The sequence below is a fragment of the Bombyx mori genome, chromosome 19, assembly GCF_030269925.1.
Source record: "Bombyx mori chromosome 19, ASM3026992v2".
NCBI lineage: Eukaryota > Metazoa > Arthropoda > Insecta > Lepidoptera > Bombycidae > Bombyx > Bombyx mori.
Window position 1 is genome coordinate 2,623,747 of NC_085125.1, and position 19,821 is coordinate 2,643,567.

The 19,821-nt window shown below is 36.2% G+C and overlaps 2 protein-coding genes across 4 annotated transcripts in view; one reads left to right on the top strand and one right to left on the bottom strand.

The window, feature by feature from the left end:
* Window positions 1-1,662: 1,662 nt before the first annotated feature.
* The window catches only part of Akhr (adipokinetic hormone receptor), a 130,792-nt gene continuing 112,633 nt past the window's right edge, over window positions 1,663-19,821 (top strand). Inside the window, exon 1 of one of the 3 annotated variants that reach the window (XM_012691264.2) lies at window positions 1,663-1,840. The gene's annotated coding sequence lies outside the window, so the exon portion shown is untranslated. 3 annotated transcript variants of the gene reach the window in all.
* LOC119630001 (uncharacterized) lies at window positions 15,957-19,763 on the bottom strand. The gene is made up of 3 exons (XM_038017799.1): window positions 18,975-19,763; window positions 18,066-18,076; window positions 15,957-17,190 (listed from the first exon to the last, which is right to left on the bottom strand). The coding sequence occupies exons 1-3, from the start codon at window positions 19,761-19,763 to the stop codon at window positions 15,957-15,959; spliced, it is 2,034 nt and encodes a 677-aa protein (XP_037873727.1).

Genomic DNA, 19,821 nt, shown 5'->3' on the forward strand with positions numbered 1-19,821 from the left:
ATACATGACTTTTATCTGTGCTGCTCGTATATGCTAGGTGGGCGTCGATATTAAAAAGCAATACCTTATTTTTGAGTTTTCACAACAAGCACACAGTAAATTAACGAATCAAATAGACTACGAACTTGTCATTGTACTGACCTTTTCCGACGATGTAAATATAAGACATACCTACTCTAGAATTGGAATTACTACGCATTAAATATTGTATAGAAATATTTCAATCTTACAATTTGTTTTATTGATATATTATATTTAATTTATATGGTACTAGCGAACCGCCATCGCTTCGCTTCGGAAACTGTATTTTATTATTGATTTCTCCACTATTTAATGGATGTTATTATACATATAAACCTTCCTCTTCAATCACTCTATCTATTAAAAAAACGCATCAAAATCCGTTGTATAGTTTTAAAGATTTAAGCATAAATAGGGATATAGGGACAGAGAAAGCGACTTTGTTTTATACTATGTAGTGATTTTTAATGAGTTTAACTCTATTTTGTTAATTTTTTATGAATCCTTAACATTCATTTAAAAATAATGTTAAAAACTGTGTAGATAACAGATTCGGGGGCCCAAGTATAATTCGGTTTTGGAACGAACTTATCTCCTTTATTTTCCTAGTACTAAAGCTTCTCTGTCATCATTCTCAAAACAGATCGATGATGATTAGGAAACAAAAAATTAAGTAAATTATTTTTAGCAACATAACTAGTTATTATGATTACAGACCCATAATGAAACTTTCCAATGTAAACTTTTTGGTATCAAACTATTGATGACACATAAAGGCATGGGAAAGTCATAGACAGCTTTGCATGTCCCATCATTAAAGTAGACATGTTTATCGACTGCTTAACAAGTAAAGCAATTGACGACAACAGGCTGCCCTGGGGGACGCAAAGAACCGGACCCAACAATTCACAAGAGGTAGCAACTTTAATACAATAGTGGAGGTCAATCATTTCAAAATAGCTTAGCCTTAAAAATCGGCACCTTGTTTATTGCCTAGATGTGTGGACGAGCTCACAGCCCACCTGGTATTAAGTGGTTACTGGAACCCATAGACACCTACAACGTAAATGCGCCACACACCTTGAGATATAAGTTCTAAGGTCTCAGTATAGTTACAACGGCTGCCCCACCCTTCAAACCGAAACGCATTACTGCTTCACGGCAGAAATAGGCGGGGCGGTGGTTTTTTTTCCTTAACTATACGCTGGCACCCTAAAGGGCTAATCCAGCTATGCCCGGACGGGTAGGTGGGCTCACGGGCTCAGCTTGAGAGAATTTGCTAACAGTAGCCCTAGCAAGAGCAGTGCTTCGCAGAATCTACCATCGTGACCGACCGAGAAGATCCGGCGAGAAACTCAGTGCGCTGTGCCTGTGGGCTAGCACAGCTCCGATGGATGATACTCCACTGTATTGTTTTATTAAAGAAATAATAAATAAAAATACAAAGACGGTTGCTACGGACTTTAGACCTTTATTCTTACACTGTTATAATTGTTTTAGTTGATGAAGCTTAGTCACGGCTCCCCCTGAATCCAGGTTGGTTTTAATTGTTAAGACCACAACATCGAGAAACATGCATAAAAAAAAGAACCGACAAAATCATAATAAGTTCACATCTCGCACCACAGGCCATTGCCACTTACAGAGATATCATCTAGGCGGGCCGCCCGCCGCTACGCGCCAGTAGCAATCGCGCGCGCTCCCCACACAAACGCACCCTGTGCCAATACCGAAAACGAGGGAACCGTTTGCCGAGTGTATTATCTGTGTTTGTGTGTCTGTGCGCTGTGTTTTTGGATGCGAGAAAAAAGTTTGGCATGTAAGTTTTTTTTTTTTAATTTTATTTACATAAGCAAAAGAAATTTAGACGTAAAAAGCATTCAAATTGAACTTTAAAAACTGTTTGTGTGGTTGTAAAATAAAATTTGAGATATATACATTGATATAATTCGATTAGAAATAAGATTCGAATGTGACGAGATTTATTTGAAGTTTTAAAATTATGAATGTATTTTTTTTTTATATATTTGGACGTAATAATGAAACGATTATGACCTTTGTTATTGGTAGCACATGATACGATCACAGATAACAATATGTTGAAAGTTAAAAAAATATTTACTTCGATGGAATTTATTATGATCCTATTATTTATTGTTAGTTCAATTAGTTTATTCATTATTATGTCTGTTTATACAAAAATCGTGTCGTTATCGATTTTTTCTTATAAAAAAACCCACAGACTATGCAATTTTAGGAATAAACAACATTCTCATTAAATTTTCTCGGTATTTCCTCCCAAGATATTCGGGTCGGAGATGCGATTATAATGAAACATCTAAAATAATACCTGAAAACATCGGTAAATAATAAAATATTATGTCATGTTAATGGAAAATTTATTTGTATTTGTATTGTGGAGTAAATAAACGTAATTATTATTATTACAAAAAGACATTAATAAAAAAATGTACGAATTTTAACCCTAATTTATAATTTAAACTGCGTTTCAATCATCGGTCAATAATAAAACTGAAATCCAAACAGATTTAAAAAAAATAACCTTAAAACGGCGTTCCAAATAGGTATTTATTGATTTTAATTAATTACCATCGTTACAAGCAACACAAATAAATACTCTGTGTGTGTGTGTGTAATGTGCAACTGACATAATAATGTGTATAATGTAAATACATAGACGCGAAAGTAAAACACAACTAATAAATGCATCGAAAATACGAAAAGTCATTAAATATTCTGCTAAATCACACTAACTAAATAATGGTTTGGTTGCAACACTATTGAAACGTCAATTTCGTGTGTCTAAACGGATGAAGGTATGGTGTGTGATGACCATGGGCTCTGTTAGTCTACACAAGGTAGGCTAGACGGTGGAACGCCGGATCTTCTCAGTGGGCCGCGATTCTGATCCAATAGTAGAGTTAGCCAAGCACTGCTCTTGCTAGGGCTAGTGTTAGCAATTCTTTCAGGTTGAGCCCGTGAGCTCACCTATCAGTCCGCGGGAAGCTGGGATAGCCCCTTAGAGCTACCAACGATTAGGAAGGGAAGAAAAGGTGAACCGTGAATGCAATTTTTCAAATTTTTTTTATTGCCCTTGTAGGCAGATGAGCATACGGCCCATCTGATGGTCACTAGTTACCGTCGCCCATGGACTTCAGCAATGCCAGGAGCAGAACCAAGCCGCTGCCTACCGGCCAAGCCGCCGCCTACCGTATTCACGAAAATTATAAGCAAAACAAATATCTTGGATGTGCACCGTATCAAAAGTACTTACAAGCATAAAGCCTGTTTCATTTAGGGAGAGACTATACTTTATTGCACACCAAAACATAATTTTATTAACATTCAAATGACAGTCAACCAGCAGACATTATCGGTTCGAATCCCGCCAAGGGAAGATATTTGTATGATAAATATAAAAGTCTTTTCCAGGGTTATGGATGTATATTAAATATATGTATGTGTATAATAAAAATCCTATATTTATTTCCGTTATCTGGTACCTGTAACACAAGTTCTTTACGAACTTATCACGGGACCAGTTAACGTGGCGTGATTGTTAGTAAATATTTATTTATTTATTTATTATTATTATAAGCAGTCTTATCCTTTAAAGCGATTTTTTCCACACAACGGTTTTATTAAGAAATTTTGAAAAAGATAAAGACTCAGCAGGTATGTCGCAGTGTACTATTAGCATTCTCTCTCTTCCCAGCTTTTTATCCCACATGGTGGTGGGGTCAGCTTTCCTGACTTTACTCCTCCACTTCGCTCTGTCTTCGACATCCTCGTCAGCAACGATGCATTCTCTCTTGTCCTTCAGTACTACGTCCTTCCACCTTGTCTTGAGTGTACTATTAGCATTATTAAAGAAAATACATACATACAATAAATAATTATATATACCGTTTATATATAATATGAAATCACGATACGATTTAGCCCGATGTGAAGAGTACTTTATCTCAATACCACTACATAGTACAAAACAAAGTCGCTTTCTCTGTCCCCATATCCCTATGTATTCTTAAATCTTTAAAACTACGCAACGGATTTTGATGCGGTTTTTTTTAATAGATAGAGTGATTGAAGAGGAAGGTTTATATGTATAATAACATCCATTAAATAGTGGAGAAATACTGTTATCAGTAATAAATTACAGTTCCCTAAGCGAAGCGAGGGCGGGTCGCTAGTCTGTTTAATAAACTACCAGTCTTTATGTAAACCCACCACTATGTATAATCAGGACAAATTAAACGCTCTGTCGTATTACGCAACATACGTGTCATGTTACCCGGGTCATGTCGCTTACCCTGATGAAAGGTGTCGTAAGATAATTCAAGTTGTAGGTACCACCACCCCGCCCATTTCAGCCGTGAAGCGGTTATGCGTTTCGGTTTGAAGGGCGGGGCAGCCGTTGTAACTATACTGAGTCCTTAGAACTCATGTCTCGAGGTGGGTGGCGGCTTTTACGTTGTTGACGTCTATAGGCTTCGGTTACCACTTAACGCCAGGTGAGCCGTGAGTTCGTCATCCAATCTAAGCAAAAAGATAAAAATTATAAACTATATTTGAGTCGTCTATTATCAAAGATGGCAATCTGTGCATTTGGAGAAAAAAATGTTATTGATATGTCAATACAGATTGATTTGAATATAATCGTCTCCTTCAAAGAATACGGTTCAAAACCTGCATTAAATAAAGGTTAATACTTAACCTGTTATTTATCTAAGATGTCGTTCAGAAGAGTTTTGTGACTGCCAATGGAATACAAAGTCAATAATTCGTTTTTCTGATTTACCAATAATTGTCCAAAAGTCACATTGCCGGCTTTGATAATAGTCGACTCATTTATGAAAATTTTCACCTAAATCCGGTATTGGTATATTTTCTGCGTTATCGAGTAATTAATATCCCGAACATACAAACTTTGACTTTTATGATATTAGAATTTATATTTGTGTGTTGTTTTGGTATTTTTATGCTTGGTTCAGAAATCATTGTCGAATATTTTCACTATTCCTTGTTATTTTAGTGATGGTCACACCTGAACGTACTTATTTAGTTTTTTTTTGACCAGCCAATAAAGAACAACGGTAATGATTGGAAAGGTTAATGTAAAATGAAGACTACGAAATAATAATAATGTTACGCCGGTAAGAGTAACGCCATCTATCGCCGAATATTCGAACGAATAGCGAAGGATCTAGTAGTATCTAGAACGCTCGAGAAGTACTACGACATCTATTGTCAGATAGCGGAAACACACAATACTAGAATTTTGTGGAATATTCTCGACGATTCTAGGGATTTCGTCTCGAATATAAAAGTATTGCAGAGATGGCACGCAGTCATGTAGCAATTGGAACTACTCGAAGCGAAACAGCCAACGGATCACCTGATGCGAAGCGGAAGAAGCGAATTGAGAATTTTAAAGTGTTTTAAGTGTTCTAAGGGTTAAATACAGTGTTAACTTGTAATTCGGTAGAATTTTATTTATACCGAACCCCAGCGCGTAACAAAAAAAATAAATTCTAAATTGTTTTTTATTTCTCTCAACCGCATTTTAAATTATATAGTCTAAAAAGTCAAATATTTAAAATACCTTAATGTGCTCTTAAATAAGTAATATGAATTTGTTCTCTTAACCTTTTTGCCACGAGCTCTGAGGTTTTTGCTCGACATTGTGGTTTAAAATGTTGGTATGATTCTTCTTTTCTGACTCTTAAATGGGATTAAAAATATAATAATGTAGGTATACCGAAAATGTTATAATAGTATTTTAACTCATTTTAAAATTTATAATTATTATTTAAATTTGAATGTGCTGCTTACAGTTTTTTTTAATAATTAATACGAGATTTATTCGTTAAATTGAATCAAACATGGGTTTTACTGTCCTAATTGAAGGCGTCGTCTGCGCGTACCGGAATAGCCGCTAAGTCTACCAGTGAATAGGCAGGGAAAGAACGTCTGGTCAAGTGAAGTGAAGCCTCCCAATATACCTATATACATTTTGATGTTTGAGAGATTACTGGTGGCCCGGAAGCTTTTCCAGTTTCACCAGGACAGGTGAGCGAGCAAAGGCTCAGCCAGGAAGGGTGGGATTTGCTAACAGCTGCCCAAGCGCCGCCGAAGGAAACCTAACAACTCAAGAGCAACTGCTTCGCGAATGAATCTACTACCGGATCGGAATCGCGACCCGCTGAGAAGATCCGCCGAGAAACTCAGCGGGCAGATGCACGGGTTAGGTTGAACGCGACCTCTTTGTCGAGTTCGACGAGTACGGTTACGGGGGTCCCTAAACCTGTTCCTAATGTTAGAGCTGAAGACGTCTAATGCAAAGGGTATTGGGTCTGACGGATCCGTAAGGATGTGACCCATACACCATTTCAATATGACGTGTATGTAACAAAAAAAATCTAGTTATCGTTATAATAATCGAATCAAGTCATAGAAGATGCATATTTGAAGCTGTCAAAGTGGCCGAAGCTTATCATATTTGGTGTGGAGTTAATGAGGTTTGAATTTACTTTTACACCGTTTCGTTGGGAAAAACAATACGCGTAAAAATAATGTTCACAAAACCATTTGTTATCTACGCGTGAAACTAAGGATAGACGGGTTTTAGCATCAAAATTTATTATTGCAATATAAATATGTATAAACATGCATACACAATAATTATGGGTTAGGCCCACGGTAGGTTTTGCGCTAACGGCTTTATTTATTATGTGAAATTTTGTGCTCCTATTTAACGAATAACTTCCCGACAGAATCCCGTTTTATTTTCCTGAGTTTAAAGAAAATTATACCATTATTGAAAAGTAAATACCAATCGCTGGTAATAAAGCAGAATCGTCAAGTTAAATAAAAAAAATTCAGTCGACATAAATCGCGTTTACATCGTTATCTTATTAATTTTCCTGTTCAAATATCCCTGAACCTTCGGTTTCAGACATCAAACGCAGAATTTGCACGATATCATTTACGACAAACCTTTGCCGGGGAATTTAAAGGTGTATACACATTTAGTTTTTATTTATTTTATTGCTTAGATGGTTGGACGAGCTCACAGCCCACCTGGTGTTAAGTGGTTACTGGAGTCCATAGACATTTACTAAGTAAATGCGCCACCCACCTTGAGATATAAGTTCTAAGGTCTCAGTATACTCACAACGGCTGCCCCACCCTTCAAAACGAAACGCATTACTGCTTAACGGTAGAAATAGGCAGGGTGGTGGTACCCACCCGCGCGGACTCACAAGAGGTCCTACCACCGGTAGTTGCGCAAATTATAATTTTGCGGGCTTCATTTTTATTACACGATGTTATTCCTTCACCGTGGAAGTCAATCGTGAACATTTGTTGAGTACATATTTCATTAGAAAAATTGGTACCCGCCTGCGGGATTCGAACACCGGTGCATCGCTATATACGAATGCACCGGACGTCTTATCCGTTAGGCCACGACGACGACTAAAACTAAAGTAGTTGTATTGTAGAAATAATTCGGATGTGATCATAATTACATATTTTGACGGTTTAATCTCGCTTTTTCGTTATCATTGTTTTATAATAATAATAATAAGAACTAAGTTAGGTAACAGTCAGTCTGCAAAAAAATGAGGAGTCGAGGGCAATCTTAAAAAAACTCGTTATGAGTGTCTGGATTAAGCTTAGGATGGACCGAACCCACGTCTTATCTATTCTTTATCGATTACCACACGTACAACAGGCTTATTAATTTTCATAGTCCATTTCTCATTTTTTTGCTAATGCTTCTAAGGATTAAGAGCTATTATTCTTGAGAGAGTGTCCTGTATCGATATTGTTAATGACATAGCTTGTTCATTTACATGTGTAATTAAAAATCTAATCTCAATTTAAAATTGAATATCCTAAAATCACCTTTACGTAAATTCTTCCGGAAATATTTGACTTGGATATATGAGACGCAGCGTGAAATGCCAGAGATATCGTGTAATCTTCGCGTCGCCGTTTACATAAGAGCTTTTAAAGCGATTTAGCTTAAAGCTCACATTAGGATGCGGACGTGGCGCACCGAAGTGTTGGACGGAAGTGTTTCGTGGAGTTAGTAAGTTATTTAGGCTTCGCTTCAGCGCAATTATGAAATGATATTAAAATGGTCAAATTATTGAAAGAGTTATAGTTTGCGAGTATAAAATATTACAATTTAAAACAAGTTTCTGGTGGCAGTGGTAGCCAGACAGGAGAGTCAGGAGGCCAGGGGTCCTACTTATTTCTGTTGCGATTACAATGGAGACTCGGACTTCATATTTCCGTAATAAATCCGGTAAGCGCTAAGTTGCGTGTAGGCCATGATATTGCTCATCCAGCCACTTCGATAAAGCGGCACGACACGATAACCCTCTCATCGTGGCCGCCGATAACTATATTCTCGATCCTGCGGACAGAATGGAAAGCAGTCGACGTCGCCCCAAACACGTCATTTCGGATCCTCCCGATCCGCTAATGGTGCTTTTAGGTACCTCAAGCACCGGTCATCGTTCTCATCGAACCCGTCGCTTCCGACGAAGAGCTCGACGAGTAAATTAACCCTCAGACACAGCCCACTGAGTTTCTCGCCGGATCTTCTCAGTGGGTCGCGTTTCCGATCGATCCGGTGGTAGTATCGAAATAAGCAATAATTTTCTGTAGCTTAAATTTATGTTAATAATTATGCAGGATATGATTACATAAACAAATTAGATGCAGAATTCAAACGGTATTGTCGCACAAATGGTCCTTGAAGCCGAATTGCCGTGTGGAATTCTCGGCTGACCGACGTATTTGATTTTGCTGGCAAAGCGACGCGAACAAATCATTAACTAAACTAATCAGTCGCGATCCTAAGTTTAATTAAACGAAATTCTAGAATTGTAAGTACGGTATGACATCTTACAGTCTTATTCCGATTCTGTTATCGGTTTGCTAAATATACTAATAGAGTTTAGCTCAATTTATTTTTAATGAATAACACTTCTAGACTTATAAAACTCTGTAAGAGAATTATATATAAGAACGTTATAAGAATTAATGCTAGATTAATATTAATATTAATATGTAGATTGATGATAGAGATATATATAATATATGATTGTGTATATATATACTTTTTTGTGTATGTATTTGTATTTGTAACGTATGTATTTGTTAATATAAATTAATATAAATTTCATTGCACCTACCACTATTTACTCTGCACTACCTTTGGTTGATTGGTAGAGAATGCTTTACGCATTAAGTCCGCCAATGTAAATTTTACATGAAGTGTAATAAATAAATAAAATAAAATTAAAGCTGAATTAATTGCCTAGGCGGCTTACAAGTGAGAGTATCTAATGACAGTCTCTTTAAGGACCTATTGTTAGTTGGTTGGTACTTGCTTCTTTAAAACTTTAAGTACTACTTTGAAGGATTTCGGCTCCGGTGTCTTATCGAGCCAATCGATATAAATGTTATCGATTTGGTTACGAATGATTTAGTTAGAGAAGAGAGCGAGATTTTAGCAGTGAAATTTGATAATATCCGGATAATACCAAACGTATACCAAAGGGGGAGTTGATTCGTTAACCCGCCCAAAGTAAATATAAATCGCAATTACCAGCTAATTACCTGTTGCTAAAATAAATACATCAAAATTCTAATCGAATTACATTGAAAAACGTTTAACGCGTATGTTTTTCAGATCACTGTAGGATCAAAGGATGTTTTTTTTTTTGGTCGGCGTTTTCCGGGTTTATCGAAAATAGTATTTAGCTTTCGTTTTCAATTTTTGAAACAAAAAACAAAGTGTTTGCTTTTTAAAGAGAGGCGTGAATGATAAATGAATATTATTTGTTAGGAAAGAAATTCGAATAAAAATGTTTTAGGATTAGTTTTGGTCGCAGCGGGAGTTCATTGCGCGTCGCAGTATTTATTAACCGACTCATACTTGACACCGCAGCTTTGAAGTCGAAACCAAAATGGTTTAGTATCACATTAAATATTAACTAGATGTTGATTTTTTGATAACGCCATCTTTTTGTGTCTTTAAAGCGGTTAGTTGCCCTCAATTAAGAAAAATAGTATTATTATTCGCCAATAGATGTCGGGAAGAGTTGATTATTGAAAACACGAATAAAACAACATTTTCTGAAAATAAATCGTAGCTAGATCGATTTACCGCCCCCGAAATCCCCTGTATACTAAATTTTATGAAAATCGTTGGAGCCGTTTCCGAGATTCAGATTATATAGGTATATATTAATATACAAGAATTGCTCGTTTAAAGGTATAAGATTCCAACGAGACAAATTTCACAGTAGTTGTCTTGAAACTACACACATTTACATAATGAAACAAGTGATTTTTTTAAAATAAAGACGATAGATTTTTTTATTTGCAAAAGAAATTACGTTGTTCAGCCTATCATTTGAGAATGTTTGTACTAGGCACAAAGTGAGTTTAGGAAAGCGAGATCCCCCGAAAAACTGGGAAATTTATATAACAATCAGAAAACTAATTGAAAATTGGTCAGAACAGCGTCTGTTAGGCTTACCTAACTTAAAATAAATAAAATATTTTTAATGGATCAATAAATCTCAACAATTGTTTAAAACACTCTATTTAAGCGCCAGACCCTTAATATACTTTTTAAATGGACTAAAAAGCACGAATCCTTTCTAAAAAGGTTTGATTTTAAATTAGAAATGGCTGGAATACATTCACTGATCGACGAAGTGCTACACGCGGGGAATAAGTGATTGATTGAAAAAAAAAAAACGTTTCACGAAGAAATGTATAAATGTCACTGTATTTTGATTTTTCAAGACCAGAGTGGATTGTTTTAAAAGAATTTGTGACTTACTACGGTATACGAGATTACCGTGCGTTAAAATTTTCTTAGTTATTGCTAACACTTGCAGAAATCTTTTCGCGTAATACGTCCTATGGATGATAGAGTAGACGGTCTCAATTAATTTTGATATGAAATATCTACTCTTCTATTTAGGACGGTGTTTTCCAGCATGGGGCCCACGCCCCACAAGGGGGCAATTTGATAATTAAGGGGGACAATCGCATTAAATTAATTTAGAAATGCTTTAATAAAATTATTTTGAATTTGAATGTCAGTTTTATATTATATGTTTTGAAATATTACTTACTGTGTTCTGATAACGGTTTCATAGTGATTTCTTCCTAAAACCTATCATTTATGTTTTCTAAGTGAACAAATCAATTTTTAATGTGCAAAATTATTTATGGGGGACATAAAAATTTTAGAAACGTAACAGTGGGGCATGGCACAAAAAAGGTTGGGAAACACTGATCTAGGATTTAGATGACGGCGCCGGAGCTGGCTGAAGGATAGTTCCGTAGTCATACGTAATCGATTGAATCTAGTTAATTGTAAAAGCTAATAAGTTATTTTAACCAATAAACCTCTCATAGTAATTGAAAACTTTTATTTTATTTTAGTCAAAACAACGTCTCCTTATATTATTTTAATAACAATCAAATTGTAATATTACATCGGCCGTTCTGCACGACATATATGTATATTCAATAATAATGAGAGTTTGTGAGAATTTGAGGACCCTTCATTTTTAGAGTCTTTTGTGAACACAATTACTTTTCAGGTCTGTAGGCATTTGGAAAAGTTGAAAGTAAGGAATTGCGACTTTGTAGCAAGATTATAGGTACGGTAAGCCGGGTGACTTCCAATTCAGTGAGTTAGGTCCGGGTGAGTTCAAAATCAGCGACCTACCATTTTTTTTTTATTATTATTTATAACGCCACGTTAACTGGTCCCGTGCTATGTTCGTAAAGAACTTCTGTTACAGGTACCAGATAACGGAAATAAATGTAACATTTATATCATACACATACATTTATTTAATATACATCCATAGCCCTGGAAAAGACATTTTATGTTTATCATACAAATTTCTTCCCTTGGCGGGATTCGAATCCGCGACCCCCTTGTATAGTGATCATGTCACTTACCACTACACCAGACGGCCGTTAAAGAAGATATGAAAGAAGATTACCAGTCCAGCTTTTCTCAACGTTACACACAATGACGTTACGTAGTAAATCTGACATATAATAGAGAATATACAGTAAAAAATCATTTAGGTCGAATAACAAGACGTCCATTAGGAGAAAAGCGAAAATGTAGGTCAGCATAGTAAAATTGTGATATTGTTTGCAAGGTGACAATCTGTATGAGATGTGATGGTAACTAATATCACGGTATTGTTGCTTTGAAAATAGTATTTTATATTATTCAGCTATTTGTGTTTATTTTGTGACAAAACAGAAAATGATGCGAACGAATTGTTTTTCAATCTATAGCAACAGGATAGATGTTAGCAGATTAATCTTAGACGGTAGAAAACTTCAAAAAGTGACGATTGACTTCCACGGTGAAGGAATAGCATCGTGTAATAAAAATCAAACCCGCAAAATTATAATTTGCGTTATTACTGGTGGTAGGACCTCTTGTGAGTTCGCGCGGGTAGGTATCACCTCCCTGCCTATTTCTGCCGTGAAGCAGTAATGCGTTTCGGTTTGAAGGATGGGGCAACTGGGGCAGCCGTTGTAACTATACTGAGACCTTAGAACTCATATCTCAAGGTGGGTGGCGGCATTTAAGTTGTAAATATCTATGGGCTCCGGTAACCACTTAACACCAAGTGGACCGTGTGCTCGTCCACAGAACTAAGCAATAGATAAAATAAATAAACTATAACCCAAAAAACTCACGAAAATGGCGTAGCAAGCGGTGATATGAATTTCTTAGCACCTGTAAACGAAATGAAGTGTGCTCAGTTGAAAATATTGTAATAATTTTTGGCGCTATATTTGAAATTATACTATTTTTATAGTTAGTTAATAGGATAGTTTTTCTTGGACAAAAACCGTACATGTATAATTTCTGTTTGTGCTTACGGTTTTTCTATTAGCTCAAAAAAAAAAAAGATTTTTCGTAAACCAAAAAGATACAAATATCACATTTTAGGGCAAGAAACTTAGCTGGCTCTATGGGTTAGTTCGCCCGCCGAACTCTTCGTTGTGATCGACAAGCTCGACGAGGACGGTGACCGGTGCTTGTGGGACCTAAAAGTACCACCAGTGAATCCGGGGGATGCGACAAGACATGTTTCGGGCGATGGCGGCTTTGCATTGCCCCGTTGTCGCGGTTGGATAAGGATACACCGCTGAATCAGATACATGGTGGTTCTAGGATTACGGCTATCCATCGTCTGGTCGCTCTTTCGTAAAATGCGTCGTCTTCTCGGGTCTTCCTCGCCGATTCCCAATCCAACATAAAATAAAATGTAAGAAAAGCGTGGGTGCATGCTCTGCTTTCCATTCAAAGGTCAATTCTCCTAACATAACCTGTCATCGTCCTCGTCGAACCCGTCGCTTGCGACGAAGGGCTCGACGAGTAAATTAACTCTCAGACATAGCCCACTGAGTTTCTCGCCGGATCCTCTCAGTGGGTCGCGTTTCCGATCCGGTGGTAGATTCTGCGAAGCACGGCTCTTGTTAGGGTTCGTGTTAGCAACGTCATCAGGTTTGAGCCCCGTGAGCTCACCTACTAGTCAAGGCTACGCTGATATAGCCTCTCAAGGCTCTCAACTTCCAACATAATCAGAACCGTATCACAATTGATTTTACTTCTGGCCTATATTTTATGTTAAAATGGTTTTTACGAGTGTAATTATCTTTTCTGGTACTCACACCCTCCGTTTTCAAAGTCTTTGTTACCACAAAAGGCTTTACGTATTTATAATTAACTCCGAGAAGGAAATTAAGAAAGTTTGCGGAACCGTTTTTAATGTAAATCTGTGATTAATATCGAACACTCATTAGGCGGATAATTAATAATAACGTTATTGAACAATTATTTTATTTTCGGTAATGAAATTGCAAGTCCTAATAATTGGGAATATATTCTATAACACACAACACACTTATTATGGACGCCTCATTATATTCCCGACCCAGATGACGACGGAATAACCTAAAGCCGCCGTCGTCCTAAGCACATCTTATCGGATCTTCTCGATCCACACTCGTGTTATCTACATGACATGATTGGTTTGGGACATGATTGCTTTAAATAGGCACGTGATTAATCTTTGTTATATATCTATGTATCTTTAGGTCCGTTTAATTCTTATTACATGACGTTCTTTCATCACGAAAGCCCTTTTGTGAAGACTTAACAGGTACTGTTTTGATAGTTAAAACGACTTAGAGTTTAACACATTCTGACCCTTTACATTGTCCATTAACGAAAGGATCCGAGGTCCGATTTGCCGTGAACTACGCATGTTTAATGTGTTTAAACAGAGCAGTGAAGATCCGATATATATTACACATCAAGCATATAGTATAAGGTAGCAAAAATCCGGGGTTTTACGCGGTTTTTATGGATGAAAATGATTTTTTTAAAGTTTTTTTCTTACCTAAGCTGATTGCCTTGAGAGGCTATGTCAGCTAACAAGTAGGTGAGCTTACGGGGCTCAAACCTGACGAAGTTACTACCACTAACGCTAGCAAGAGCAGTGCTTCGCAGAATCTACCACCGGATCGAAAACGCGAGCAACTTTTTTTTTATTGCCCTTGTAGGAAGACGAGCACACGGCCCATCTGATGGTGAGTGGTTACCATCGCCCTTGGACTTCAGCGATGCCAGGGGCAGAGCCAAGCCGCAAGCATAATGGTTGCTCTTTGATTTCAGATATGCTTTATTTGATTGAGTTTTTGTTGTCACTTCTGTTACAATGCCATCAATGGTAGCAATTGAAAGAGTAGGCTGCGCACGAGTACTATATAAACAAAATTAATATTACTTTTACGGATTTAATCTTAAGTTTATTATTGTCTATATTTTACAATATTCCCAATATTCTGAATAATTTACTTTAATTACGGACGACTGGAAACTAAGATGGTGCTCTTCAGAAAACAATGTTTCTATGCGTATTAAGGGATCATCACAGTGAAACATGACCGATATATATTAACTATAATATATATAGTGGTCCCGCAGTAGTCGAAATTCGACTATAATTAATTGAAATTATAAGTTTGAATATTATTATGGTTATAATGTCAAAGACTATCATTTCTATAATCACAGATTTTGCCAAGGCTACACTATAGACAAATAATATTAAAGATAAACAATATTATCCTTTTTTTTTTTTAAGGGATTTTATGACCTGGTAACTGAGACCTTTAAGTCATGTCTTATTTTAATGTATATTCATATTTTTATGAAAAATGATATTATGGAGTGAAATGAAATGAAAATGATTAATTTGAGACATTAATCAACTGGGATGAAATTAAATGAGATGATATGAGATGAAATATAATCTCAGTAATGGTGGTCATTTACTAAGATTTTTTCAGTGGACTTTTTGGAGGATCCCGAGAAGTTACGTCCAGCGGCTTTGTTTCATTTTCCCACATTTGTGCACTTTCACAGATATTAAACAGTTAATAAGCCACCATTATTACACATTTAAACCCGAAGAAACACTAAATAGACAAAATAAAACAAATCACACAACTTCACTCCTCGCGCTCCCGCCAAAAAGTCCCAATATTATCCTATTTTCAATTTGACCACAGACTATATGCATTAACTAAAGTTTGACAATCAACAAAGAGTATATATACATATGTGTGTGTGTGTCAAATACATGGCAGTGTGTGTAATGTTTTCTTTATTGATCTAATTAATGTATTATTTTAAAAAAAGATTATCATTGTGCACTTCTTCTCTATATTCTCTATAATAATAATAATAAGCCTTTTATTCCATGCAATTAAAAATTTTTTTTTTTTTTGTACAGTTAGTTTATGTAATATATGTATGGACCCTCTCAGGTAAAGGCCTCCTCCAAAGATTTCCACTCTGCTTTGTCTCTGGCGACATAAATCCAGTGTGGTCCAGCAACCTTTCTAATATCATCCTCCCAACGCGTGTACGGTCTGCCGACGCGCCGCTTGCCCTGTGGACCGTCCCATGCAGTTACTTTCGATGTCCATCTCCCATCCCTGAGTCGTGCTACGTGGCCAGCCCACTTAAACTTCAGTCTTTGAGCATATTTGAGAGCGTCCACTGTTTTGGTTATGCTTCTTATCTTTGTATGACGCACTCTGTGTGTCTTTTTTATGTTGAGCATGCTGCGTTCCATTCCCCTCTGGCACGTTGTTAATTTATTTTTAATGTTACGCGTAAATTTCCACGTCTGGCAACCGTATGTAAGACACGGCAATATACAAGTGTCCATGATTTTCTTTTTCACTTCTGTTGGCATGTTACTTTTCATTACTTCTCTGTAACTCCAGAACTTATTCCACGTAATTCTTGTTCTGCGCTCCACCTCTAGTTCATTGCTATTGTTGTCCAGTGCTATCTGCTTTCCTAAGTAGATATATTGTTCCACGTACAGTATTGGTTTGTGTTCTAGTGAGATGGTTCTTCTACAACTGTTTGTCATGATGTTTGTTTTTTTCAGATTAATTTCTAATCCGACTTGTCTGCTAGCTTCGTGTAATGACTGTATCATGCGCTCTAAGTTACCACCGGTTTCAGATAGCAGTACTAAGTCATCTGCGAACCTTAGATGACTTAAGCAGTCACCTTTGATATACAAGCCATAGTTTTTCCAGTCTAATTGACTTATAATTGATTCCAATACTGCAATAAATAGTTTTGGAGACAATGGATCCCCTTGTCTCACTCCTCTATTGATGTTAAAATCAGGGCCAATTGTTTCCAGTTTGACTTTACTGACACTGTTCTTATATATATTTTTTATAACTTGTATATACTCACTTTCCACTCCTTGTTGATTTAATGCCTCCCATATGCTTGTGTGTGAAATTGTGTCGAAAGCCTTCTGGTAATCTATAAAAGCTATATAGAGCGGTCTTTGCTTCTCTTGGTATTTTTCGATAATAAGTTCCAGCGTGTGTATGTGGTCTACGGTTAAATATCCCTTACGGAAGCCAGCTTGCTCTATGGGCTGTCTCTTTTCTAAAGTTTCAGATATTCTTCGATTAATTATGGAAGAGAAAAGCTTGTAAACAGTTGCCAAAAGGCTTATTGGCCTGTAATTGCTAATGTCATTAGGGTTACCTTTTTTATACAGCAAGATTATAATGGATTCTGACCATTGTGCAGGTATATTCGCAGTTTTGAGTATCAGATTAAATAATGAGGCCAGTGGTGATGCAAGTATTTCACATCCATGTTTGATTGCTTCATTAGTAATGAAATCTGGGCCTGGGCTCTTCTCAAATTTTAACTTATCAGCTGCTTGTATAATCTCAAGTTCCTCTATATAGTTTATATTATTATTTTCGGTATTGTTGTATGATTCCTGTTTGTTGTTGTTTATTTGTTTTATCTTCGCACTGTATAGGTTTTTATAAAATTCTGTAGCAATATTAATTATTTCTCTACGGCTGTGGGTTGTTTGTCCTGATTGGTTTAATCCCTCAATCCAGGTTTTATTTATTCGAAGTTGTTTTATCGCTTTTTTGAAACTTTTTCCCTGTGTAAGGTAAGTTTGTATTTTTTGATTTCGGTAGGTTTTATAGTCATATTTTATGTATTTACTCGTCAGTTTATAAAGTGCGCTAAGTTGGTTTTTTTCTAATCGTGACTTCCTTGGCGTTTTTTGTAACATTTGTCTCCTATTTAATAATGTAATTGTCCTCTCTGAGAGAATTTTGTGTCTGGTAGAGGTATTCTTAATCTGTCGTGCTTGTTGTAGACTGACTTTGATAATATGTAATAATTTGTTATAAAAATCCTGCACTGTCGTCTCCAATTGATAATCGACGAAGTTTGATGATATCTGATGCCTCAGACTTTGCTTGTATGCTTCAATTTCTTCTCTCGTTTTTAAAGTACTATTTCGGTTATTGGTAAATTTTATTCGACTTTTCTTTGCTACTTTTAAAGTTATTGTAGCTCTTACCATTCTATGATCTGTAGAGAAGTTAGGGTTCAGTGTTTCTATATTTAGGAATAGCTTAGGTTGGTTTGACAGTACATAGTCGATTTCATTCTTGTATACTCCGCTGGGTGAGCGCCAAGTCCACCTGCGGCTTGTTTTTTTTTTAAAATAAGTATTGATCACTGAAAGTCTATTTTCAAAAGCAAAATCTATTAATCTTTGACCTCTGTCATTTCTATCTCCATATCCATATATTCCTGTAATGATATGTTCTTCTTTTAGTGGTTGACCTATTTTTGCATTAAAATCTCCAATAATTATAAGATTTTTTGAAGATGTATGGATTGCTATGTCCAAACTTCGATAAAATTCTGTTATTTCTTCTTCACTTGAAAGACTTGTGGGGGCATAGGCTTGTATAATGCTTATAATATATCCTTGAATGTTGAGGTTAAGCAGGGCGACTCTTTCCGTGAAGCCTATAAATCGTTCAATATAAGGTTGTAAGGATTTCTTTATTAAAAAACCCACGCCGTAAAGTCCTGGCGTGTGGCCTACATAACATAATATCGTGCTCTCATATTCTTCTATTTGACAGCCCATTCTCCTAACTTCTGAGAGACCAATGACGTCATACTTTATTTCTTTCAAGGCTTCTTCGAGCTCTAATAGTCTTTCATATGAAGAGAGTGTTTTCACGTTATATGTTGCTATGTATAACTTGTTTGTTGATAGATTTCCGGATTTTTGGCCAATTTCTAATTGTTTCTTTGAAGGGTAGTGGTCAATCTCTTCCACGGTGACCAGCCGGCTTGGAAGATGGTTTTCCGTGTTGTGTTTTTTATTATTTTTGTTTTTGAGAGGGTGTGCCGATTGCTATTGGTTCGGATTATGTTTTGGCAAAACTTGTTTAGTTGAATTTTTATTCACCAAATAGTTGAAGATCCCTGCCTTGACTATATTTTCAGAACAACTAGTTGTGCCCTGTGAGGTGTTTGATGCAGGTTTGTTTTTCTTTTTTGGTTGAGTTCTAGGTGATGAATCAATGCGATTATCGGTTTCTGGAGGCGATGTCGGGAGAGATCGTTTACTCTTTCCTAATTTATTATTTATTTCTTGTTTTCCTATTATAACTATTTTATCGTATTTTAATATAGCTTTGTTACCCTTATCTCTTTCAACTTTTACTTGTTCCTGTAGCATTCTCCGTTTCTCTAGAATATGCTGTGGGTAATCTTCCTTAATGTAGTAGTTTGAATCCTTCAATAGCTTCTTTTGTTTGAGAATTTCAATTTTTCTACCAACTGTGGTCAGTGTCATAACAATAGGCCTAGGTTTCTTTGTATTTTTCCCTATTTTTCTGATTTCTTGAATTTCTTTTCGGTCTAGTTTGATTCCCAGATATTTTGATGTGAAATTAATAATTTCCGTTTCTAAATCCGAGTAAGAGTAGATTGAGTTGTGTTCTTCAATGCCAAAAAATACAATATTTCGATTTCTTGCCTGTTTCTCCAATATATGAAGTCTTTGTTCCTGCATTTCAAATTGTTCTTCTAGGGTTTTATATTTTTGTTCAAGTTGACTTAGTTTTTCGTCTAAAATCAGATTCACATTATCCGTAACTGTTTTTGCAACTTCTATACCGCTTTCCTTTATTGCGATTTTTTGGTCTTCGAGATCTTTTTGAATTAAGCGTAGGGTGGTTATTATTTCTTCCATTGTTATAATTCACTTGGATTTATGAAGCAAACGACGATTCCAAGAAAATCTATCTTAT

Excerpts from the sequence above, each read along its gene's own strand:
- LOC119630001 (XM_038017799.1), bottom strand. The coding sequence starts at position 19,763 with ATGGAAGAAATAATAACCACCCTACGCTTAATTCAAAAAGATCTCGAA.